Raw genomic sequence first — 25,986 nt, 5'->3', positions numbered from 1 at the left:
CAGCGCTTTTTGCTTTTTCATAAATTCCTTTCAATTATACCATATTTTCCATACGAGTACAAGAGCCAAGTGTCAGTAGAGTTTATTGCGCTAAAATGTAGAGAGCAAGGTACATTTTTTAACAGCAGATTTCAGTCTCCGAACTACAAACAGGATGAAAATGGAGGCAAAGTAATCGACGCATTCATCGGTTACAAAACGGAATAACTTTTATCAAAAACTTCTCTCCGTGCAGCGATAATTATCGGACGATAACGCTGACAACCTAGCGGATCTTCTCATCGTTGTCCTTCGATTCTCAAATATTCCGCTTACCGTTGGGACACCTGAATTCGTCGTGCTGGCACTTCCACTGCTCGCAGTCGCGCTCGTCGCTGCCATCGTCGCAGTCCAGGATCTTGTTGCACACGAGGTGCCTCCTCAGGCACTGTCCGCTGGCGCACTGGAAGTTACCCGGACAGCCGTGCTCTTGGCAGTTCAGCTCGTCCGAGCCATCGGAGCAGTCCGTTTCGGAATCGCACTTGGCGGACAGCGCGACGCAGTACGCGCCGTCCCGGGACGTGCCGTTGGCGCATTGGAATTGACCCGCGGTGCACTTGGAGTAGAGCACATCGGGTAGGTGCAGGGCAGGTGGCGAGGTGTCGCTGCTGCGAGGGCCGTCTGACGGCGCGTATCGCACGGTCGACGAGACTTTCGCAACGCCATCCACTTCCGCCCCCTCGCCGTTCGGCGAGTGATCCGAGGAAAAGGCAACAGGTCGGCTGGCCGTGTCGTTCACTTTCGCGTCGGCGGCTTGCGGGCGATCGGTTTCTGGGTCGCCCGTCGCGCGACCTTCGGCCGCCGTCTCGTTTGTCGCAATCGCGCTTTCCGCTCCGAAAGCGCCCGTCGTGACCGCCGGCTGGTGGTACGTGTAATTCCGCATGACTATGTAGGGCTCCGTCACCGGCACCGGCTCTATTATCTCCTCCGACACGGGGATGAAGCTGGGGTAATTCTTGGGCTTCGTTTCTGTAAACGCCTTACTCTCGGCGTCGTTTCTTTCGTAGATCTTCTCTGGATTGCTTGATATCGGCAGGATGTTGCCCTCTTTGTCGGCCAAGATATACCTGGACACGCTTGGGTCCAGGTCTGAGCTCACTGCGCTGTCGCTCAGCTCCTCGTAAGCGCCGATGGTCACCTTCGGCGGTTCCGTTTGCGAGAGAAACGTTGGCTCGGGACCCTCCATCGACACATTCTCTTCTTCGGGCTCTCCCAAGCTCAGGTCCTTCTCCTTTTTATACTTGTACTTGTCAAAGCCCTTCTTGTCGACTGGTTTCTTTTTGCTTTCGTGATTCCTCTCCAACGGTATCACCTTGAGCTCCTCCTCGGACAGGTCATCCGAAATCTGCTGAATTGCTCTCGGCGTAGTCGTGATGAACAGCGTTCTGTAATCGAACTCTATCATAGGCTGAGTATCGTCCAGCAGTTCCGTCACCGGTCTAACGTCCTCCGTGGTGGTGATGTCGTTGGACATCGGTGTGGTACTCCTTTCTGGAGTAGAACTCTTTTCCGTGGACATCGCGAGAGTGGTCTCCGTTCTCGCGCTCTCCCTCGAGTTCTCGGTCGTTGACTTGCTCTGCTCATTAGCATCTTTGTTTTCCTCTATCTTCCGGCCGGCCTCTATGCTCACGTTATTCTCGTACACCCTTGTCGCCGCCATGGTTGCCTCCGACGACGTGTTCATATCGGTATCTTCCTCGACGCTGTGAGTCACCGCGTTTTCCTCCTCGTCGTTAACGCTCTCCGTTTTGTTTTCAGTCTTCGCTTCCTTCTCTTCGCTCGTCGGCCGCGCCGACGTTGTCGTCAACATATCGCTCTCCGTAGTTTGCAGCTCCTCGGGCAAGATCGGGACTTGAGCTGTGGTTTTGGTCTCCATTGTTGACTGCGTCGTTGTAACCTGCACGGTCGTCGCCGTGTCTTTCTCATCGGACTGGGAAGCGTTCGGCGGTTCCGTATTATTTTCCTCCGACTTGTCAGCATTGGTCATAGTGGTGGTCTCGACCTTGTCGCTTGTCATCGTTGTCGATATATCTTGCTGGATCTCCATTGGCAACACGGGTTCCTGCGTGGTGAATTTGGCATCTTCCATTTGTCCGTCCGAGACACCCTCCGTCGTAGTCATCGGGCTTTGCGTTGTACCTGGAGAGGTTTCCTCGTCCGTCTCGTTCCTCTTCTTCGTGGTGTTGTCAGATGTGGTCGTCTTGTCGGGCAGTTCCATCCGATCGATGTCGTTCAAGATGGCTTTCTTCGACTGCTCCGCGATTTTTATCGGGATGTCCTTAACGTCACCGTTGTGTCGGTACTCCTTCGACAAGCTCTCGTCCGTGATGTCGTTGTACTGATCCTCTACGGCGTTCTCTTCTGGCTTCTCCGAGCTGCTACTTTCCATTGCGGGACTTGCGACTGCTTCCTTTGCCTTCTCCTCGGCCGCAGGAGTCGTGGTGCCTTCAGCGGCCTCGCTCGACGTCGCGATCTCATGACTCGCGGACTGCTTCCTGGTCTGAGAAGTCTCGTCTATTGGTTTATTCTCCGCCATCAGCGGTATCACTTTTAGCGCTTCGTTATTCTCCTCCGCGGACGAAGCGTCGTCGCTCGATTTTGCAGGACCGTCACCTGGAATCTTGGACTCCGTGTCGTTGGCGACTTCGCTGATGTCTAAATTGTTCTTCATGGTATCTTTAGCGCCATTGCCCAAGTCATCCACGTCGTTCACCTTTGGACTCTCGTCGCTTTTCTTCGCAAGATCCGTCTTCTCGTCGCTCGCCGGATGCGAGTTGACGTCGTTCAGCAAGTCTTTGGTTTCGGTTTCGTTCACACCGCGGCTCGCGTCGGCCATATTACCGTGTTGCATCAATGGCCGATGCGTTATGACGTCGTCGATGTGAGTCTCGAAGGGATTGGGAGCGTTTTGTTCGTCCTTATCGAGCCGTGGCGCTTTCTTCGCGTTTTCCTTCTCCTTGTGAACGTCCGGCAAGAACGGCGACATGTCTTCGGCGTGTCGATCGTCGCCCGCGTCGGCTCTCCCGGCGAAGTGATCCACCGAGTTCTCCGGGAATATCGCCGGGTGAAGAGGGTGGCTCGTCGAGTGCTCCACAGCGTCGTCAGGGCGGACTGTGTGCTCATTGCTACCGGTGTACACGACGTTCTCGTCGGTACGCGCTGTGGGTGATCCGCTCGAGCTCGTGTCTGGCGTGACCTTCTTCGTGTCTACGTGCTCATTCACCATCACCCTGTTGTTGACTTCCGTCGACGGAACCTCCGCAACGACCGATGCGTTCGCGACTGGCATGCTCTGCTCGGGGATGAGTTGCGGAATTATCGCGTGAGAGTTCGTCGCAGGCTCGTCAGACTGAGGTATCATCATGATGTGCTCGTCGTCCGTTGATTTCTCGATGGGTTCCACGAGCGGCTCTACGTTGTGAGCGAAGTTCTTCGGTACCTTAGGGAACACCGTCGTCGGCATATGCTCGATGACGTTCTTCTCGTTCGAATCTTGCGTGTCGGATTGCGGCCACGAAGCGGCTTGCGGCACGTTTTCTGATTGAATGGACGTGGCGGTGGAAGTAGTTTCTGGTACCACAGTCGTCTCGTATACCTTCGGACTGTTGTATGTATCTGGGTTACTTACGCCATTGATTTCTATCGTATGGTAATACGTGTCACTGAGAGTCGATTTAATAGCTGATTCCGTTCTGTCTTCTGTTGGCATCACCAGCGTGGTAAGTGAGGCGGTGGTGAAAGTATTCTGCTCAGGATCATACGAGGTAGTGCTCGATGATTGTTGATCAGTCATTAAATTACGTTCAGGGGTCGAAGATCCTTCATTTTGAATATTATTTACACTCGTATCAAGATTCCTCTCAGTGTTGGCATTCAATTCTTTGTCCTCTTGAAGGTTAGGACTTTGTGTAAATTGTTCCGCGTTTTCGCCTGGTCTTTCGTTATCCTCAACTTTGGTTATCATTGGGTTATCATTTCCGCCGTTACCCTCCTTCAGACCTTCGTAATTCAAGGTAGTAAAACTCATCTCGGTGGTTGCAATTTCGTCGTCCTTATTAGTATAATATTCTATTGTCGTCGATTCCGCTTTAGCTTCGACATAATCGGTCGATTCATTATTGCGTATTAAAGGTATCACTTGCAATTCTGTGTCATCTGTTTGATTCTTATCGGGCTTTACGATTGCAGGTGTATCGGTTGAGCCGTTGGCGTCATCCAAAATAGACGCTTGCGTCTGTGGTTCGATGTACGTATCATCGCGAGACATGGACTTCATAGTGGAATCTGGCAGATTGGATATTTCAGCGTCCGTGTCTAAATGCGATTGCATCGTTGTCATGTGAGGTAATTCCGTGGTCGTTTCTATATTATTATTTACAGCGTCTATTTCGTCGGAGGTTGTTGCAGATTCTGCAGATTCTGTCAATGGCTTTACAATGGGTTGCCCATCAATGGCGGATTCTACCTCAGCAGTAGATCCGATTTCTGGTTTCGTGGTGGCGTCTGATTCGGATATCATGGTGGTCTCTGGCTCACTAGCAGGTTCTGGCTCGCTAGTGGGCTCCGATTCTGTAGTAAGCTCGGGCTTTGGCTCAGCTGTGGGTTCTGGCTGAGCAGCAGCTTCTGGCTCGATAGACGGTTCTGGTTCAGCAGCTGGCACCGACTGCGCAGTGGGCTCTGGTTCAGCAGCTTGTTCCGGTTCTGCAGCGGGCTCTGGTTCAGTGGAAGGCTCTGGTTCAGCGGAAGACTCTGGTTCAGCGGAAGGCTCTGGTTCAGTGGTAGGCTCTGGTTCAGCAGAGGGTTCCGGTTCAGCTGAAGGCTCTGGTTCAGCAGAGGGTTTTGGTTCAGCGGAAGGCTCTGGTTCAGCAGAGGGTTTTGGTTCAGCGGAAGGCTCTGGTTCAGTGGAAGGTTCTGGTTCAGCAGAGGGTTCTGGTTCAGCAGAGGGCTCTGGTTCAGCAGAGGGTTCTGGTTCAGCAGAGGGCTCTGATTTAACGGAAGGCTCTGGTTCTGTGGCAAGTTGTGGTTCAACAGCAGACATGGTAAATGAATGTAGCGTTGGCTCTGCGGTAGGCAATACTTCGACAGGAGGCTTCGCTTCGGAGCCTGTTTCCATTGAATGATGCACATGTTCGTGATGCCAATGAGGATCATTATCCTCGAAAATATGCTTCGTCGTCGTTGCGGGCGCATCTGCCTCGGCCAATTTTGTCTTGAATTCCGTGTGTTCCCAATTATCGGAGTATCTCGGTCCAAATTGTTCCGTGCCGGGTCCTCTGCTTCTACCTTGAACGAAATCACTCGTGGATTCCGTGCTCGATGGTGGTATTACGTCGTCCATCTCGACGTTACTCAAATCGTTGTCGTCCACGCAAGTCTTGTTGTCCTGATCCAACATCTTCCCAGCGCCGCAGGTGCACATGAATGCAGCGGCGGCGTAGTCGAATTTGCAGCTCTCGGCGCACTCGAAGATGCCGCTCTCGCATTGATCAATAAGCTTTCCAACTTGAAGCCTTCTCAAATGAAGTTGCCCGATCATGTTGCCGTTTTGCCGCAATACCGTTTCGATGCTTTCTTGGGTCGCCTGAGGAGTAGACAAAGGCGGACGACTTATTCTGAACTTCACCTCACCTTGCTCGTTCATGTCGTACACTTTGACTACGGACGCGCTCTCCGCCGGTTGCAGCATGCCCTTCAGGTACTGCTCTATGTCGTCGACCAACAGTCTATACGCCTGCGACTTGCTATCTCTCAAGTCCTCGTTCCACTTCAAGTCGATTTGCAGAATCCCGTCCAAAGCGTTCGGCACAATCTGATATTCCGTTTCATCAGTTGTCGGCCACGGCGGAAAACTCGAGGTTAAAGGCGGTGGACTCGACGGTGGGTTCTTCACGAATTCTTGCCTACCCGCTGTCTTCACGTCGTCCAGCTGATGAGCGTCAGCCTCCTGCGGTAAGGTCTCCAAAGGTTCCGTAGCTTCTTGCGTCAGAATCACGCCGGCTGAAACAAAGGCACTCGTAGGATCTGAGGGAAGTTTCGCTCGGTGTACATCGACCATTGCTCGTCGCGCTTCTCCTCGACGTGAAATTCGCAGAGCCGGTAAGAGCGAGAGAGAGAGAGAGAGAGAGAGAGAGAGAGAGAGAGAGAGAGAGAGAGAGAAAGAGAAAGAGAGAGCGATATCTTACTTGCGGCTAGAATGGCGATGATGACGGCGATCAGCAGGACCAGCAGCCCGCAAGCCCAGGCCATCCTTCTCCAGTACGAGTTCCGGGACCTCTTGTCCTTCGTGACGTAGAGCTTCTCGCCCCTGCAACACAAGTTCGATCACCTCGTTAGAGAGACAGCGATCAGCAGCCCTCGTCGCGTGCTCCAACATGTCCCTCGACCTAAACCCAAGAAGCATACTTTGTACAGCGTTGCGCGTGTAACGGCCTGTTTCCTAGCGACCTCCGTCGGTGACCAGCCAACGGGATTAGAAGCTTCCCTGGCACATCGCACCCTGGTGTCTAAACCACCTTTCCAACGAGCGCTTGATCTCTTGAATCGTGTGCTGTGTGTGGCGTGTGGTTTACTCGCGCGCTTCATCGCTCAAGAAGCGACCGACCAACATCTCACCCTCTCTTTCTCTCTTTCTCGCTTTCTTCCTCTCTCTTTCTTTCTCTCTCCCTCTCTCTCTCTCTCTCCCTCTCTCTTTCTCTATCTCTCTCTCTCTCTCTCTCTCTCTCTCTCTCTCTCTCTCTATTTCTCTCGAGACGACGCCGCGCGACTCGGCCCCGACACTCTTGGTAACGTCCGATCACGATTACTATTCGCTTCACGCGGATCGACCCTTCCGGGTTACAAACGTCGGCGATACGCCTGTGCTCGCTAGCTATCGCGTCGAAACTGTCCGGTCCGGAAGCTGCTTTGCTACCCGACACGTCTCGGTAACGAAGCGTCTCTCCTCGGGACGTGCGGCGACGGTCTTTCACGGAGGGACGTGTCATCCGAGCTGGGGGATGGAGAGGAGAGCGGTAGCGTAAGCGTGTTAGTACTTGACCTTGTAAGAAACCTAAGTACGTGTATATACTCCACAGACAGTCAACCCCAACTCTTTTTCCGCATCCTCGAAAGCATCCTTCAAGTACCTGAGGGCTGTCAGCCAGTGGGAATAGTCGACCAGTCCGGCGGCAGGGTCTCTCAGACTGAGTCCTTCGCGGCCGACGCCGGGGCCCAAATCAAAACGCACTCCAGCCACGGTCGTTTCAACCTCGGCCTCGGGCTCCCTGCTATAAGTATCGTGGCAACAGAAAACACCGTCGTCTAACTCTTCCTCTCTCTCTCTCTCTCTCTCTCTCTCTCTCTCTCTCTCTCTCTCTCTCTCTCTCTCTCTCTCTCTCTCTCTCTCTACCGAGGTGGGCAAAACGAGGGTTCTTTCGGACAGCGACGGCCGAGCTCGGCGCTGCGCTGTGTGTGTGTGTGTGTGTGTCTGCGCTGCGCTATCCGCTGCAGCTAAAAACAGCGTCGGAGGCGTCTGTCGCGCCTCCGATAAGCGCCGGGACGGAACACGCGCGCGCGCGCGCGCGCGATGAAAATACGCGCCTCTTCGGGGAAAAGCCGAATGTCGCCTAGCCTAATCTACAGCCTCTGCTTATCTCGCCGTACACACGTGCTCGCCGCTCACGATTACGCTATCGGCTACCGAAGCGAGGGATCGACTGCTCGAGGGGGGGGGGTGTCTACCGGGGTGACTTTAGTGTCTTTCAATGTGCGCGACGAGGTCCCGACGTTACATTCCGCGTTTACGAGAGAGCAGTTCTCACGATCGCAGATACATACTATTTCACAAGAGCGACGCGGGGAATCTCGTCCGGGATCGATCGCGGCGATGCTCGTTAATTCGCGCGGAGAACCGTAAGTCGCGCTCCTGTTCCTGTTCCTCTCTCTCTCTCTCTCTCTCTCTCTCTCTCTCTCTCTCTCTCTCTCTCTCTCCCTCTCTCTCTCTCTCTTTCCACTTTTTTCCCCCTCTTGCTTTCCTCGTCGTTAGCGTGTTTTCTGTTTCGGAGATTCGGGATAGGATTCGACGCGCACGCCGGGTTGGTGGAACGGTATACACATGTAAAGTAACACAGTTAATGAGAGTTAAAGAGACAGAGTCGCAGGAGGAAATGAAGAAGTGCGTAAGCGCAGAGACTCGTTCGCTACGACGAACGACGACTCGTTACCTGATGTACTTTCGATGCTCGTTAACCGGCACGAAGTACTCCTCGTAAGGATCAGCTGGTACCTCGCAGGCTTCCTGACCTTTCGTTTGGATATTGCTGGCCGAGTACGGCCTCATCGAGACTAGTTCCAGGTTTACGGCCTCGATCTGCTCCTTTTTCCCGGACTCTATGGAAAACGGGAAATGGTCCGTTTAGCATGAGGTGTGCGTCCGCGTTCGCGTAAGATGCAACCGGTTTTCGTTTTCCGGTCGCACACGAAAGCAGCGGAGAAACCGCATTCCGCGAAAGAGCGATCCGGCTAAAATATGGCCGGGTTTCCTGCTTTTAGCGCAGTCTCGCGTGGAAAACGGCACGCGGTTGCGCGAGATATGAGTGCGTTAATGCGCGAGAACGAAGGCAAAATGAGCGAGCGGAGGCGACGCCGGTTAACGCGACGCGACGGGCGAATCGATGAGCGGGAGAACTCGAGAAGTGATCTCGACATCGGTGTCCGCGATCGCACGAACACGAGAGTTCGTCGTTATTTTTATCGGCATCGGTGTCGAAGGTATACGCGTGGGAGAGACGGAGCGTCGAGCGAACGGAAAGACGATCGTCGGCAACGAACACGCGACATGAGATACATCGTACGTCGCGATGCGTGTCAACGGATTCGCCGCCATGTCGAGTACTTCCCGGGCCGTTTCACCGGCCACGAACGACTTTTTCTCGTCTTTACCGGCAAACCGGTAGCGACGCGTGGTGGTAATTAACGATCGAAAGTACTGTCTACTCGAGTCATATTCTACGGGGAGTGGAGACGAGACAATTTCTCCTCCCTCCTACGACTGCTTTTCCATCCTGTCTCTTGGTGGACGGTCCTAATGGAGTTTCTAAGTGTCACCCCCCCCCCCCGCCCGAATTCTTCAAGTTCGTAGGATCACTTGTCGCTCTTCAATAGACGCGACGCCATACGTGCGTTTCAACTCACCGTTCACCTGCACGCTTGTGGCGCTGTTGTTGAGGAAGCTGGCGTCGTTGTTGTTGCCGTTCCCATGGACACCGTTGAGCTTCGGCTCCGGCGAGCTCTTCTCCGTATTGTCGGCCGGCAGTTCGATTCTCGTCTCCGTCTTGTAGCACGGCTCCGAGCTCGGCTTCATCGGCTCTACATAGTGCTGGGAGACGAAGGACCGCTGGTGGCCATTCTCCGTCGGCGCGCTGTCCGCCGCCGACGAGGAGGTCTTGTGGTCCTGCTCCCCGGTCACTTGCTGCTGGCCGCCGTTCTCCAGCTTGGTGTTGCACTCTTTATCGTCGGCGAACGCTGGGTTCTCCGTGCCAGCGGCACCCGACATCTCTCGTTCGCGTCGCCCAAAGCTACTGAGCCCTCACCTGCTGATAACGCCCGCCCGGTATCGTCTGTCATGCGTCTCGCTTCTGTAACAGCAAATTACCAGGATCATATGACGGATGTCATTTCTGCAAGTTCGTAGCTTCGACCTGCAGATTCCATCGGTTAGGATATTAACGTTGCCGCGTCCCGCACTTAAAGTCGCTCATTACAGCTCACGCTATTCTATTAGGTCATTAAATATGAAGTGTCTGATTTCTTTGAGCACTAAGTTCGACAGTCGATATCTCTGACATTTCACTTTTACAGTTCTTAGTTTCTTTTCTTGTCAAGCTGCATCGTCATTCTTTCAAACGTATGTTTTGGTTTGTGATTGTCTTTCGAATTGCCTTCGTTACAGCAATTTTTGTGTATCATCAATCATAGATAAGTCAAAGATTTGTGTTATTTTCAAATATGAGTTCCGTCGTGGAACCAATGCAGCGTAAACAGCTCGAAGTACCAACGAAGTGTTTGGTGAATATGTGGCTAACGAACGTACAGTACGTCGATGGTTTGAGAAGTTTCGTTTTGACGATTTTAATCTTGAAAATGAACCACGTGGGCGACTCGGGATCAAGATGAGGGATAATGATGAGCTGAAAGCTGTAATGGAAGCTGATACATCTCAAACTACGCGTGAATTAGTAGCAAGGTTTAACGTTACTATTCCAACGATATTGGAACCATTTGAAACAAATCGGCAAGGTAGAGAAGCTGGATAGACGGGTTCCTCATGAATTAAACGTGCGTCAGAAGAGAAATCGTCTGGAAGCTTGCCTTTCTTTATCATTACGACATGAAGGCAAATCATTTTTGTATTATATTGCTACGTGTGATGAAAAACGGATTCTTTTCGACAACCGCAAGTGCTCGGCACAATGGCTGGATGTAGATGAAGTGCCGAAACACAGTCTGAAACCGATATTCATCAAAAAAGCTAACGCTGTCTGTTTGGTGGTTCAGCGCTGGTATTATTCACTACAGCTTCATGAAACCTGGCCAATCGATTACAGCGGATGTCTACTGCAAGCAACTGGACGAGATGATGAAGATGCTCGCGATTAAGCAGCTGAGATTGGTCAATAGAGACAGGCCAATCCTCTTGCAAGACAATGCTCGATCATATATCGCACAAATAACGCAGCTTAAACTAAAGAAGCTGGACTTGGAAACTTTCCGTCACCCACTGTATTCACTAGACCTTGCACCAACTGACTGCCACTTCTTCCAGGGACACTGGGACATTTCTTGCAAGGAAAAATATTCAATTCTCAACAAGCTGTGGAAAACGCCTTGCGCTCTTCAGGCTTTTTCGCTGCTGGCATAAATAAGCTACCGTTTAGATGGCAGAACTGTATCGATAGTTTAGATGCATACTTTGATTAATTGTATTATTTCTAGTTTGAGATATAATAAATCAAACTTCTGGTTCGAAATCGGACATTTTATATTTAATGACCTAATATATTCCTTTGCTTAAACCCTTTGAAGCATGGTGGGATCCCACAATCTCACCTTTACTTTTTTCATTTTTAATTATTTAAGCTATTTTTTTGATATTTTCGTCTAAATTTTTTTCGCTTCTAAAATATGTTATGTATTGGGTTGTCCGGAAAGTTCGTGCCGATTTTGAAGGAAAATTGAAACGCAGGAGATTTAAATTTTAGTATACATTTATTAAATTATATAGGTGCCATTCTGTTCTACAACTTTTCTCCATTTTTCAGGCAACTTGAAAATTCCGTCCTTCCAGAATCTCTCAGGTTTTTCAGCGAAAAACTTTTCTACATGATCTTTTATCTCTAACCAAAGAGTTGAAGTTTTTTCTATTAAGGGAATTTTGTAATGATCGAAATAGGTGGAAATCAGAGGGCGCGAGGTCTGGTGAATATGGTGGATGGGGTAGAACATCCCAATTCGAGCTCCAACAACTTTTGTCGAGTTATCAAAGACACATGAGGCCGTGCATTGTCCTGATGAAACACGACGCCCTTCCGATTCGCTATTTCTGGACGTTTTTGTTCAATTGCTGTCTTTAATTCGTCTAATTGAGAACAATACTTCTCTGAATTTATCGTCTCGTTGTTTGGTAAAAGCTCATAATACAGGATCCCTTTCCAATCCCACCAGACACAGAGCATGACCTTCTTTGGATGAAGACCAGCTTTTGGGGTAGCTAAAAGTGGTTCATTCCGCTTTCCCCAAGATCTTTTTCATTCAACATTATTATAAATGATCCATTTTTCATCACTGCTTCAAAAATGGTGTCTACTCGTTGCGTTTATAGAGCGAGTCGCAAATGGAAATGCGATCCATCAGATTTTTCTCCGCTAAATCATGGGAAACCCATACATCAAAACGGTTTATGTAGCCAAGCTTCACAAAATGCTCGTGGATGGTGAATTTTGACATATTTAACATTTCTGCTAATTTACGTGTTGTATAGCGTGGGTTCTTCTCGATCGGTATTTTAATCTGATCTTCATCTGTGGTGGAGGGCCTACCCGGGCGTTTTTGATCTTTAAGGTTGAAATCATCAGCTTTAAACCTAGCAAACCACTTCCACAGAGTTCTTTCAGCTACAGCACCTTCGCCATAAACAGCGCATATCTTGTTTGCCACTTGTGTGGCATTTTTGCCCTTCCGGTAAAAGAAAAGCATTAAATGCCTAAAATGCACTTTGTTTTCTTCCATATTCAAAGGCGTATAAAACTGATAAAAATTAACGTATCGTAACCAAATTTTTTTCCAAATATACCTGAAGTACCGTCTTTTACGATATGTACGCATGTCATTTGTTTTCAATCGTTCTGAAATATTCAGACCTATCCCTACGCCACCTACTAAAAATCGGCACGAACTTTCCGGACAACCCAATATTTATATACGTGCTGAAAATGTAAAATGTAAAATTTTTTTGAAATTGAAGCATCCTGTAAATAAACAAATTGCATAAAATTATATATTTCTCAGTAAAAATTAATTTAACGGTGATTTATAAAAACAGTCGTAATGAAACTTGTTTATTTTACGTTTTCGAGGTTGCCGATTACGAATCCGGGGTCAGAATTTCGAAATTCAAAATGACGGATCCAATATGGTGGATAAAAATGTTCAAGATCCTTCGATTTCGACAGAAATAGGTATATGGAGATTCTTTGGGTCGCTGATCACAAATTTGTTATCAGATTTCCGAAATTAAAATCTATAATATCATATCAAAGTTAGCCATTTGAAGTCGCCATATTGAATCCGCCATTTTGAATTTTTTAATTTCGACTTTGTATTTGTCATCTATGATCGAAAAAACATATATATACCGAGTTTGATACATATTCATAATATCATATCAAAGTTAGCCATTCGAAGTCGCCATATTGAATCCACCATTTTGAATTTTAAAATTTTGACTCCAGATTCGTAATTAGCAACCCAGAAAACTCCTATATATATATAATCATTTTCTTTTATTATTGCTAAAAATTCGTGCTTCAAAGGATTAATGTAGTGTGCGTTCCTTAATCCTTGAATACTAAGATGCCTTTATTATCTCCTATTACCAGGAATTTCTAGGTATAATTTTATTTTTTTTGAGTGTGCATGAACTATACGTAAATATTTATAAACATTATAAATCTTAGCAGGACATCATTGTATAATGTGCTGCTATCTAGTAGCAACAGTTAAAATATATCATCGAGTGAATCTTCACCCATCCCAGAGTTTAAGGGTTAAACATGAGGGACGATCGGTCGATTGAGCGACTAGACGTCGTTGGTGGGGCCAGAAATTTCAGGTTCTTCGGGCTCTTTAGCGCTTTAGTGGACTCACAAATCGTCACAAATCACTGTGTTGGTCTGCGGAGACGAGAGAGTATGGTAAATACCTACGTGACTGTTTTACTGATTATACCGCGGTGTTTGTCCCAAGTCGTTATAGAAAGCCACCTCGACTCTGAATTCGCATGGCTGGCCTCGCTCGCGGAAATTTATTCGAGAGACACCTCGCCGAAATCGCGGATGTTATTCAGGCCGCGGAATGAGCCCGGTAAGATTGTTTAAGCACTTCTGCTCGAATCGAAACCGTAGGACTCGGGCTGTCGTGTGTTTGCGGAGCGACGCATCGGCTACTGGGAACGTGGATCATCCTCGCCAATGACGTCAGCGATGAAGCAGGACTTGTACGTCTTTTCGCACGGGACAGGCGAGAAAGATGTGAGAACCGTGAAGGAAGAGAGAGAGAGAGAGAGAGAGAGAGAGAGAGAGAGAGAGAGATGCTGCGCATCCTACCGATAACCTCGCGAAACGATTTATCGAACCTGTTTGCCGAATGCAAAAATCAATTTTCCTCTTAACGGTGACTCCGTCGCGCGGCGCGGGGGCTGGGCCGGCGAAAAAACGAAAGGGAGGAAGATGTTTGCGGTCCGAGCGGACTGTTCGTCCGCGTCCGAGACGTCAAGAGTGAATCAGCAGCGAGCCGAATTAGAGGCTCGAATCGCGATGAGGTATTTCATGAGAAACATCGTCTCCCCGCCGCCGGCAAAGACGACTATTCGCCGCACACGCTTGTCTCTCCTTTCCTTCTCCTCGTCCTCCCTCGGTTCGCGTTTCCTGCGAACCTCTCCCACCGTCCTCCTGCTCCTTCTCCTCCTCCCCGCGGCGGCGGTCTATTTGGCTTATTTTTTCGACTTTGAACGCGGCGTCGAGCCAATAAACTTGGGATCCGACGCGATGAGAAAAGGAACAACGGGTTTTAACCCCTTCTAACCGCCGATGTGGGCCTGACGATGTGGAAATCGCGCAGCGGGTCCCGAGGCACCCACTTCGGCTGAAATTCATCCGCTTGAATGTTCAAGAAACGAATGAACGCGTGCGCCTTGATGAGCTTCTAACGCGCCTCGACCGTCTCTCGCGGGGTGTTCGCGCTGGATCGCGCGGATCCTCTTCTCATTATGGCGAATGGCGTCGTTACGTGTATAGTAGCTATTACGTGTGGTCATGCGACAGAGAGGATCGACGCGCATCGCGCTGTTACGTAACGGGCGAGCGTAATTTGTTGACATAAAACAGACATAGAATTACGATGAGAATAAGATCTCTCGTGCGAGTTGCTCTTTTTCTCGCAGTTTCGCGGAATTTCAACTTCTTTCACATTCCTCCTCGTCTATTCCTCACGCAAGTTGCTCATGTTTTCGAAGCGACCGATTTAATAGCTGTTAATTGGACGGAGAGTCACTCGACTGTCGTATTATTCATCAGATCCGTCCGAGACACCGCTGACGTGGAATTTGCGGGATATAATCGGTCGAATTTATTCGCACGCGTGCGAGTCTCCTCGCACACGAAAGCGGCGAGTACGAATCGCTAGGATTCCGGCGCTAGGAGAGGACCCGCTCTCACATCCGAGCGCGACTGATCTCGCTTGAAGAGAGCCACGCCGTCTCCTGCCATATGGATTTAATCTTATCTCACGCTCTTCCGCGGACGCGGCTCGAAGGAGGCGAAGCGCCTCGCCGCGCCGCGCCGCGCCGCGCCGCGGAGAGAGTCCGTCTGAAAATATCCAACTAGTGGTACTTGACTGTTGGCTACGCGGCGACTTTCAAGACACCCTGTAGGCACTCTCGGACGGGCGAGTGTGTTCGCGTGTGTACATATAAACGTCGGAGAGGCATATACTGCACCGAAAGTGGTTGACCCTGAGAGAGCCCGGCACAAAGGACTGATTCACCCCGGGGCCAATGCGAAGTCTTGGCGAGGAAGGAGCTCGGCGTTCACCCGGGTCGATTTTGCACGATCCTTTCTTCGTGCCTGTCTACAAGTGACATAATCCGCGGGGACAGTGGCACATTAATGTTTTCAACCTTAGAGAAACCGCATCACACCGCAAGGGATCGCTCTTCGAGTCCTCTCCTCGCGGTCGCTATTAATATGGCGCGCGTCGCGCGGCGAGAGAGGAGCGAGAGAGAGAGAGAGAGAGAGAGAGAGAGAGAGAGAGAGAGAGAGAGAGAGAGAGAGAGAGTTGTCTCTTATCGAACGGACGACGAATACCGCGACTGCCGCGAAACTTGCACTTTCATTTATTCCACACGCGCGCGCGCATATGTGTGTGTGTGTGTGTGTGTCTTTTTAGCGCCGTGTGTTCAATACGCTTTCTTGTAGTTTTCATTAGCGGGGAATTAATAATATTAACAGGAGTTGTAAGCGAGGGAAATGTATGATAAATTATACGGCAGCCTCCGCGAGAAATCACACACGCGAAAAAGACACGTCGATGCACTTAGCGCGATAACGACGCGCTCGGCTATTTGCCGGGGAGCCAAGCATCCTCGTTGTAATCATCGTCACACTTGGCCTTATCGCCCAGGACGTATCCTCAACGTGCACATTATCTCGGGAAACGAGCGACTGATGATCGAAGTGCTCTTTCACTCGGCCATTTCGCCCCGACTAACTTACACACTTTGTCACGCATGCTGTCTTTCCGTCTCGCCGAGCGAGGCGGCGCGGCGTGGCGTGGCAGAATTCGACGTATCTCGCACATTTCAGCAGTGAAAGTGCCTTGCGCTCGCGAAAAAAGGACCGCGATCGTAACCAAGTCGCTCCAAGTGTCGCTCGATTTCTCCGGTTTGCATTCACGGGAGAGGAGCCGCGGCCGCGGCGAGAGAAGCTCACGGCGGAAAAGACGTGCGGAGTCTCGAAGGAGTCCTGCGCTACGGATTCCTGCGCGACATCAAACTCGCGTGTCCCGTTTCGCGTAATCGCTAATTCGTCCCGACGTATCCCCGGCGCGAAAGTGCCGTTGAATGCGCCCGGCCGATTTGGTCCCGCCGATAGAAACCGATAGCTTGAAACAATACGCGGAGACGCGCGCGCGCCATCCTCGCGACGTCCTCCTGCGTCACTTGACCGCGTCGCGAGCGCCGGTCCTGAGAGAGGATCGTGAACAGGGGATCTCTCTCGAAATAGAGCTCGTTAGGCGGCCCGCTCGCCTCATAAGAGCGTATCCTTTGTGCGCGCGAGAGCGATGTTCCTCGGCCGCGGCGCGCCGTGAAATTCAGCGTGACGAGGTAGAATTAATCCGCCTGAAAGGCGTGCATCCGCGAGGTGCGGATAAGAGCGAGATAATTGCATGAAAAGTTGGACCGCGCGTCCGTCGCGGCGAAGAAACTGATTCGCGGACACATTCGTAGCGCCACGCCGCGAGAAAGGACGAGCGGCGGCGGCGGCGGCGTGAAGCGCGCGCGATTATACTCCAGAGAGTCAGAGGAGGCTCCTCGTCGCTCGTCGTTAAAGGACATTCTCCAGCGACATCGCGCCTGTGATTTACGAGACTCGCGGCCGCTGATACCGCCGAGTCTCGCTCCGCCGAGCCCGAAGACTTTCACCTTGATCGCAATCGCGCGATGGAACCTTGCGTAACTTCTCAGCATTATCTACGCGCAGCCGCGATTCCGCCCGAAATCGGCCGAAAATGCTGGCCGGGAATGCGGAAGGACCGTGCGTGCTCCTCTCACGAATTCTTTCGCTCTACACTCTTGCCACAATCGAGCGAGCAACAATCGTCAGCCGTCTTCAACAGTCAACCGACTGTTTATATTTCTTCGAGTACTCCGGGGCTCACATTTTTCACTCATTCTCGGCCTCAGCGATCGCTCAGCCCTCAAGTGCTCCGCACTTAAAAACAAACGTCGGAGCAGAGTCCTAGTCGAAGGAGTCGCGGTCGCGCGAGAGATATCGCGCGCAAGAGTCTCTACTTATCTCCTTTTTCTTCTCTTGTTCGCAGGACGCTCCCGCGCTGCGGTTACCCGAGGCAACCTCTCCGAACCGTTTGACTGCGTTACGTTAGCGATGGTGAGCATTGCATTAACATTATTAACGGGCAACGGCATTACGGTGGAAAATGACCTAGGTAGGTAAGAATATCACGTGGGAGGACAGCGCGCGCAGGACGCAGGAAAAGGTATCCCACCTTTTCCCGCGGAGTTGTTGCGCCGAGTTATTCACCGTTGCGTTTCGCGTTGTCGCGAAACTTCGGTCTCCGCGCTCTCCGTATCTCTCCGGTATCTTAATTATGCGCTCACGCTGATGAGAGCGCTCCCGTTCCGCTCTCGGGCGAGACGGTCGAGTGCTTAGAAATTTGCATCGATACGGTAGCCCTCCGATAAACGACACGCTCGCAAAGGTCGCTTACGCCGGGCCATGATTATGAGTCGCGAGTCGCGAGACCGTGCCGATCGAGAGATCGTGCGTAGTTAATGCCCCGCGCGCGCGCGAGACCAGTTCTGCTTGTTTTCCCCACGCTACGTTGCCCCGTTGGACCTTCGGAAACGGTTGAATGTTACCGATGTCCTTAGGCTAGCGAGGACGCAGTCGTAGATACTCGAAACGGATTTCTCGCGCTCGCGCCTAGTCTCGCAATGCTCCATCAGGCTGACACCGAAATTGGATCTCTCCATTAGAAAACCGAGTCAAGTGTCAGCGGGTGTGATCGCGCAATCTCACCTCTGCGAGAAGAAAGATCTATAATCTCCAAGTCACAAAGTACATCGCAATAGTACAATTTAATACGACGACGGGATAGCGTGACGGTAAGCGTATGTATGTATATATACGCTGACGGTGATTGCAATTTTCCAAATATCTTTTCACGTATCGAATGTCGCGAGGCACCCATCGCGCGTTTGCGTTAGAAATTAAATAAAATTAAATAATAATAATAATATCATTTAATTCAATCAAATTAAATTCCCGTGGAATCGTCCAGGGGGGAACATGACTTTCTTTTCGGGAGCTTTTCGCTCTCGCGCGGCTTCGCGTTACCGCGCTTACGTAAAATCCGGCATTCGCGAGATGAAAGTAACGCGTCTTTTACGCGGCGGCAAGCGCTGAGCATCTCTCGGTAGGGATGCTGATTTTAAATCGATTTAATCGAAGATCGATTAATCGGAGCCTAAAAGGTCGGCTTCAAATCGATTTTCTGGAACTGAATTGATTCAAGGATCGATCTGTAAATTCTGAAAATCGCCAACACGACTTTTTCAATTTCTACTAGTAATGTAGTTTTTCTTTTACTTCTTTTAGTTGCAACATTTGAACTCACTCAATGGTGTGTACAATGCACATTATGTTGCCTTTACGTAGACCGATGTCCCATGGGCGAGAATTTTCAGCGGAACGAAATGCGCGAACCAATCACAGCCACTCCATATAATAGTATACATTGTATACATATGTATTAGAGATGTGCGAACTATTCGAATTCGAATCGAATCGAATCGAATCTAATGTAATTCGATTCGATTCGAATCCAAATCGCTATGATTCGAATCCGAATAATTCGAATAGGAATCAAATATATTAGCGTTTGTGCGTATCAGTTATAAAACGGGCCATCTGGGCCTGTTATATTTGAACCCTTAACTTATTTTTAATTAATTATTAATTAATAATGTTTAATTACCGTAATTAATCTAACTTATAATTAATAACTTAATTATAAATTACTACAAATATTTAAATATATATTTTATTTTAAGATAATATTACAATATTAATATTCCCTTTCATATTAAAATCTTCCATCATTATTTGCACGTTTAATATTCATGTTAAATTTTTTAATAGTTCGATTCGATTTGATTCGAATTCGAATGAAATTTCATAGATTCGATTCGGATTCGAATTCGAATTAAAAAAATGAGATTCGATTCGATTCGATTCGACATAAAAATTCTTGATTCGCACATCTCTAATATGTATATGCATATAATAGTAAACGTGATTTCTTATTTAATAACGTTTAAAAACTCTTGATTGGCGTTTAATCAAACTAATTAAATTCTTAGCACAAAGATTTAAAGATTATTTTTTATTTTGTTCTGACCACACACACACACATACACACACACACACAGAGAACATAACCAAAAGAATATCATATGTTTAATTTTGTTTAATTCATATTACGTAAAATTTAATTTCTTTAATTCGCATTAAACTATATGAATTACACGAGGTCTACTTTAGAGTGTAGAAATTTGACAGATAATATACTTTAATGAGTGGTTCACTCTACATGCATACCGATTCAAATCGATTTTCTGAAATCGATTCTTTATAAACCGATTTTTTAAAGATCAATTTTTTTCTCCGTGATTCGAATCGATCTGTAAATCGATCTGTTTGAAAAAAAATTGGCATCCCTATCTCTCGGCGCGTCGCGTCGCGTCGTGTCGCGTCGTCTCGCGTCGCGCTGCGTCGCGTCGCCGATTACTCGCGGATGTCAGCGGGTGTAAGATTCCCGCAAACGTGTTATTACGCTTATCGATCGGGCGCCGAACTAAGACGAGCGCGGCCGGCGAGCGGCTACTTACAAGCCATTGTATGCCTAATTACAAGTGTAACCGGTCAATTTCACGCTGCGCGCGGACCACGCCGGCCCCGCTCCATTGTGCCGGCGCCTCTTAACAAGACCCCGTCCTGCTCCTCGGACCCCGCTAATATCCGCACGAGCCCGCCGCCGAATCGGAAAAGTGTGCTGCTGCTGCTGGCAGGCCGGCAGGCCGGCCGGTCGGCCGACCGAGCGAGCGAGCGACGGGGACGCATCGATTACGACGCTCGCCTCAGAAGAGGACGGCATTCTCCCCGCACGCGAACGCGCGCGCGTGCGTTCGCGGATGCGCGCATTGTGCAACGTGCAGTGTCTGGGATCCATGAAATGTCAAAGGTTTACCATCGCACGTTCGGTGGCGGATGCGCGCCGGCGGTCGTCCTCTTCTGTCGCAGCGTGACGGCGCTTTCCTCGCAGCGGAGATCGCCGCCGGCCGATCGCGGTTAATATCGCGTCGCTCCGACTACCGTGGCATGTACTGTAGCTGTGGCTCACGATAGACAACAGAAAGTTTTGACGCTTTACCGTGACGTGGTAGAAAGAAAGAGAGACAGAGAGGAAGAGAGAGAGAGAGAGAGAGAGAGAGAGAGAGAGAGAGAGAGAGAGAGAGAGAGAGAGAGAGAAAGAAAGAGAGGGAGCCTTGGAATTTGGCATTTAGAATCAGAAAGTCACAGTCATACAACTCATCAAATTCGCGGGACGCGTCCCTCGTGCGACGTGGGAATCGCGGAGACTCCGCTCGCTTCGGACACGCGTGGACTAGCACGTGCGAACTCGAAATCCTTCGATTTCGATCCCGCTCGAATCGGGAATCTTGCTGTCGAAATCCGCGGCGACGCACAGTGGGGCCAGATGACATTCTTTGGTTGAAAATTCTCTAGAGACCTGAATTTCCAACCGATCATCGACACCAATGGACGAAGTTGATCCTGAATAAATTCCGAAGGGATCTGTCTTGCCAAAATTAAAAAAAAATTTTGTTCTTGAATTACTAGCCGCAAAAGAGGAATAATTATCGTTAAACGCGAAAAACTTGTGAAACACTCATTATTCGACACTTATTTCTATCTAATTTAAGCGTATTCAGTGGATTGAAACTATGAAACCATTTAACAGACATCTCGAGATTTATCGATCTTGAAACAGAAACCCATCAACCTAAAACTCATATGCCCAGAATACAAAAACATCAAATATAGGCCCGTTAAGTACTGTAAAACCGAGGGATTTTGAGTCTTAAGTCCATCAACCTAGGAATCTATCAATCCGAGAACTTTTTTAGCTCGTGGATGCATGAAGACGTATATATTAAGAGCCTCAAATAGTCCAAGGACCCAATCTATCCATACCTCGAGAGCTAATAATACTCGACGTTGAATATTCAGCTATAAAACATTAAGTTCGAGCCTCGAAACTTTTCAGACAAACCCTAAACCCATGAACTCTGAACCGATAATTTTTTCAAAATTTCGACCAGACAGATCTCTTTGGAATTTATTCAGGACCAACGTCATCCATTGGTGTCGATGATCGGTTGGAAATTCAGGTCTCTAGAGAATTTTGAACCAAAAAATGTCATCCGGCCCCATTGTGCGACGCCGCGGTCGCAATGACCTTTTCGTTGCGCGAAGGCGGCCGACAGTGACGATGACGACGACGACGACGACGACGATGACGACTACGACACAACGATGATGATGATGTTGTTCATGATGATGATGATGATGACGACGATGACGTCGGCGACGAACGATGATGATAGCGTTGGGGTTCTCTGAGGCACATCCTCGCCGCCAGACAACCTATACTCTAGCTCCCATCGGGGCTGCGTTGCCCAAGATACTTTACTTTCTACATTCCTCGCGAGACAATACGTACACCCACGCAGTTTCGTTCGTGTACCTGTCTGTGCGCGAGCGAGTGCGGCCGGCCCAGGCCGGCCTCTCCGGCAGACGACAATTACCGAGCGCGAAAATATCCGATCTTCTCGAACGACTCGAATTACTCGATTACGTTCGTCGCGGATTCGCTCGTCCCGCCGCCGTGCCGCGGCAGCTCCGACTCGCGATTACGCGTTTCACGATCCCTTCGAATCACGTTTCCAGCTGGATCTCGTCTTACTCGCGACCCGACACCCGTGTGGTTATCTCGAAAGAGCGAATTTCGGAGCACCACGCTCCACTGGTGGCCCTTTCCGCGCCACGGAGTCGTCGGTCGGTTAACCAACTTGCTGGTTATCGCGAAAAGCGAAGCCGCGAGTTATTTAATAACGAATCGTTGCGCGCCGGATACGCAACCGAGCGAGCGAGCGAGCGAGCGAGCGAGCGACCGACTGACGAAAGTGAGAGAGTGCCGCTAGAACGAAAGTAGACGGCGGCTCGTGCGAGCAAACATCGTTCAAACGGCAGCGAGCTGCGAATGCGCGATGGGTCAAGATGGCCGCGAAATTTTAACCTAAATCCGGTCGACGCACTCGGCAAAGTCGGTCTCGGAGTCGAGAACGGCCTAACAGTTTCCGATACCACGATGCTGTCGCTCATCGACCTCGCACCTCATTCCTTTTCGCGTACATTCGCGTCGCCACTTTCGCCGGTGATTATTCGCGGCCCGGCATTGCAAGGTTGTCCAACTGCGCCGGATAAAATTTACGATTGATCTCCGACCACGAGGCTTGCCGCTTTTTCCTCCCCTTGCCCCCTGCGATTTTTTGCTCGCCCCCTTCGTCGCCCGCCCTTGTTATCCGATTAATTCGCCGCGTTCGTAACGCGAACGCGTATCACGCGACGCGCCGTTACGGAAGAACGCCGGTAATTGCCGCGGAAGATCGCGGATTAATCCGGCGGCCGGCGGCAAAAAGCCAGGCCTTAGTAATGTCAGGTGGTGAGCAAAAACTGCTAACAAGAGAGCGAGCTGAGCAGAGGAGAGAGAGATGAACGCTCAAAACGTCATGTTCCGTTCCGCGACGCGGAGGCTCTTCGTCGAGGACGTCGGCCTCTCCGTCATGCGAGCGACGATCCTTCACCGGTGCATTCTAAGCGCGAGTCTGCAGCCGATACGCGATCGAAATCGCGAAAGTCCTCTCGCACGTCGACGTTGCGGAGCTAATTAGGTTGGAGCGCGTGCACACCTCCCGCACCCCGCGCGGCTCCCCTGCCGGCCGATCGAGGGAATAATACAGTAGATCGTTAAGTATATGAAGCATAAAACGTAATCTGCGAGGTTCAAGTGAATCCTTAAACGGACGTTTAGCGCGCGCGAGCTAGGATTGCCAACTGTGTCCGGTTTTGACCCGAACTGTCAGGTTTTCAGAAGTCTTGTCCGTTCAGAAGTGTCCGGTTAATAAGTCAAACCGAACGTCGTATGTCCGGTTTTTAAGTTATATCCAATCAATGGAATGAGAGTTCAGATTTTACCAACGTTCCTCCGTTTCAAGCGCCTACAAACGATCGCGAGCGCCACGAAAAGCCATCTACTAAGTAGATGATCCGCCGATCCATCATTCTATGTATATTAAAATAGTAATAGTTTATTATTTTATTCAAGCAAATCTTGTTTATAAAATTGTTTGGAAATTAATATTGTAAATAAACGCTTGTCATATTTTGTGTATAATGTAACGTTATGATGATTATTATCTCTGTCCGGTTTAATCCGGTTTGGGTTTGTTACCAAAGAAGAAATATCCGGTAATGAGCCTCGGCAAGCCCCATGCAAAAAATGCCCGTCTTCGGTACTTCGATTTTTGAAACTTTTTTTATGCCAAATGGTTACTTATGATGACCCAAAAATCCCTGCAAAATTTCAAGATGAGCATATGCCCCGTTTAAGAAATATAGGGGGTCAAAGTTGACCATGTCCAATTAAAAAATTTAGCAGCTTCACATTTATACTCCAATAATAATGTCCAAAAAATTCCAGCCGAAATGGTTCTTTTAAGATTTTCGGCTGCTGATTACGAATCTGAAGTCAGATTTTAAAAATTGGTCCAATATGATCCAATATGGCGGACGAATTTTTCTTAAATTCATCAGATTCACTTGAAACTCGTTACTCGGGGGTTTTTGGGGTTCACCAAATACGAAAGAGATAAAAAACTTGTCATCTTTACTTCTTTTTTGCTTATCACAGCTAACGCATTTAACGAAAGGCATTTTTACTAAAAAATCGAACTTTTTTTGCAGTAGCGTATATAAAAACTTTTTAAACAACAAAAAAGCATAGATTTAAGTCATTAGCATGAAAAAACAGAGAGTACAAAAAAAATCTTACCATTTATTATTAATAATATTTTTCAAACAACAATATTTCCAGATTTTCGAAACTGAAACTTTTATTTTATTACATTCGCAAGCGTACGGTACAAATAAGATGTAGGATGGAATGGAATGTTAATGAAATAATGATCTGCTGATCGTCTTTTGTTTTCAGAGTTTCGTAACTCTAGGCCGAACTCTTTAAAACGAGACTCAGTCCGCTAGACGCTCACCGCTCCTAGGTAGAATGTAGGTCCAATGTGACGAAAAATAGGTCCATTGTAGGACAAAATAAATTCTATGTAGGGTCGAAGTAGGTTTAATGTAGTGACAAAGAAGATTTAGTGTTGGTTAAAAGTTAGTTAACCGTTAGATGCGTAATCAGCGACTCCAAAAACCCCCGAGTAACGAGTTTCAAGTGAATCTGATAAATTTAAGAAAAATTCGTCCGCCATATTGGATCCGCCATTTTGAATTTTTAAAATCTGGCTTCAGATTCGTAATCAGCAGCCAAAAATCTTAAAAGAACCATTTCGGCTGAATTTTTTGGACATTATTATTGGAGTATAAATGTGAAGCTGCTATATTTTTAATTGGACATGGTCAACTTTGACCCCCTATATTTCTTAAACGGGGCATATGCTCATCTTGAAATTTTGCAGGGATTTTTGGGTCATCATAAGTAACCATTTGGCATAAAAAAAGTTTCAAAAATCGAGGCGTACCGAAAACGGGCTTTTTTGCCGATGCTCTTTAACTTTTGGATTTGGCAACCCTAGCGCGAGCTCGTGATGAACCCGTCGTTGAAGTCACCGTTTATCCGCCCGCCCAAGCATTGAAATCCCCGCCGTGGTCGCGCCTGAACGGCGTGCGAACGCGTAGGAGGAGCGCGTTTCCTTTGCGAGCGCGTGCATCCGGAAAACGCAATTAACTCGTGCTCGCGATTGTTAATACTTAGGCTGCTTGTCGTTGCAAATCACTTCGGCTCGATTCGAGAAGCGTCGGTTGTATAATTCGGCAGATAATCGACTGATTACAAGTGTACATTCTTCCCCCGTGAGCGCGATCTTATCGCTCGTACGAGCCGCGAGCACGCGACTCGAAGCTTCCGGCGTGACGCTCGAAATCGCGCTCGCGACTCGTTTCGCGTGAAAAAAAAGAAAGAGAAAAAGAATGAAACGAAAGGGAGAGAGAACGGAAGTTTGAAGGCATCACGATGCCTGGCCCGTCTGATTTCAATTTGCACGATCGCAACTTGCGGCCCGATATGAGCACGAACCTTGCGGAGAAACTACGAGTTGAGTCACTGAGAAATTCCGCGCGTTCTCTCGCCGCGTTCTTTGCTTCTCGCTCGTTCGTTCGTTCGCTCGTTCGCTCGCTCGCTCGCTCGCTCGCTCGCTTCCTTCACGAATTTCAGAATAACCGCTTACGTTATGCGCAAACAACGCGTTGCAGTGGTGCGTGATGGCGTGACGACGTTGTGATATCGCTCAAGCGAACAAATAAAACGCGCCGTCTCCTCGGCAAAAACGCAAACGTCGTTTGATCGGATACATGGGAATAAACAATAAAATATCGCCGAGCGGATAAAACAGCCGCGCGTGACCGACCTGCGGCGGCCTTGCGCTCACCGGGACGGTCCCTTTCTCGTGCGACCGATCGGCGACCACGAGCGACAGTTGCGAGCACTGTTTATTTACGTCGAGCGCGATCACACACCGTTATTTAATCCTGC

General features: G+C 49.1%; 2 protein-coding genes and 1 pseudogene across 6 annotated transcripts in view; 1 reads left to right on the top strand and 2 right to left on the bottom strand.

Annotated features, from left to right (window-relative positions):
- LOC105190860 (titin) overlaps nucleotides 1–25,986 on the bottom strand; it is a 61,424-nt gene that overhangs the window by 2,932 nt on the left and 32,506 nt on the right. For 3 of the 5 annotated variants that reach the window (XM_025306304.1, XM_025306313.1, XM_025306309.1), the window contains exons 2-6: nucleotides 9,211–9,653; nucleotides 8,241–8,406; nucleotides 7,164–7,304; nucleotides 6,222–6,343; nucleotides 316–6,036 (exon numbers count right to left, since the gene is read on the bottom strand). In XM_025306304.1, coding sequence (XP_025162089.1) covers nucleotides 316–6,036; nucleotides 6,222–6,343; nucleotides 7,164–7,304; nucleotides 8,241–8,406; nucleotides 9,211–9,571 — 6,511 coding nt within the window. In that variant the 5' untranslated portion in view covers nucleotides 9,572–9,653. Of the gene's footprint in view, nucleotides 1–315; nucleotides 6,037–6,221; nucleotides 6,344–6,441; nucleotides 6,683–7,163; nucleotides 7,305–8,240; nucleotides 8,407–9,210; nucleotides 9,654–25,986 lie in introns of those variants that run through there. The other 2 variants (XM_011153846.3, XM_025306317.1) reach the window with 2 other exon arrangements.
- Nucleotides 10,024–10,995, top strand: LOC109504574 (histone-lysine N-methyltransferase SETMAR-like; annotated as a pseudogene).
- On the bottom strand, nucleotides 11,475–12,303 carry LOC112590249 (histone-lysine N-methyltransferase SETMAR-like). The gene is made up of 2 exons (XM_025306194.1): nucleotides 11,882–12,303; nucleotides 11,475–11,817 (listed from the first exon to the last, which is right to left on the bottom strand). Exons 1-2 carry the CDS (start codon nucleotides 12,301–12,303, stop codon nucleotides 11,475–11,477), a joined length of 765 nt encoding a protein of 254 aa, XP_025161979.1.

This window comes from Harpegnathos saltator, unplaced genomic scaffold (assembly GCF_003227715.2).
Source record: "Harpegnathos saltator strain DR-91 unplaced genomic scaffold, Hsal_v8.6 scaffold124, whole genome shotgun sequence".
Lineage (NCBI taxonomy): Eukaryota > Metazoa > Arthropoda > Insecta > Hymenoptera > Formicidae > Harpegnathos > Harpegnathos saltator.
The sequence above is the reverse complement of the archived record's forward strand: the minus strand, read 5'-3'. Positions and strand labels throughout refer to the sequence as shown.

Excerpts from the sequence above, each read along its gene's own strand:
- LOC112590249 (XM_025306194.1), bottom strand. The coding sequence starts at position 12,303 with ATGGAAGAAAACAAAGTGCATTTTAGGCATTTAATGCTTTTCTTTTAC. Across the intron at positions 11,818-11,881 it reads TCGCTCTATAAACGCAACGA|ATCTTGGGGAAAGCGGAATG; the intron begins GTAGACACCATT and ends TGAATGAAAAAG.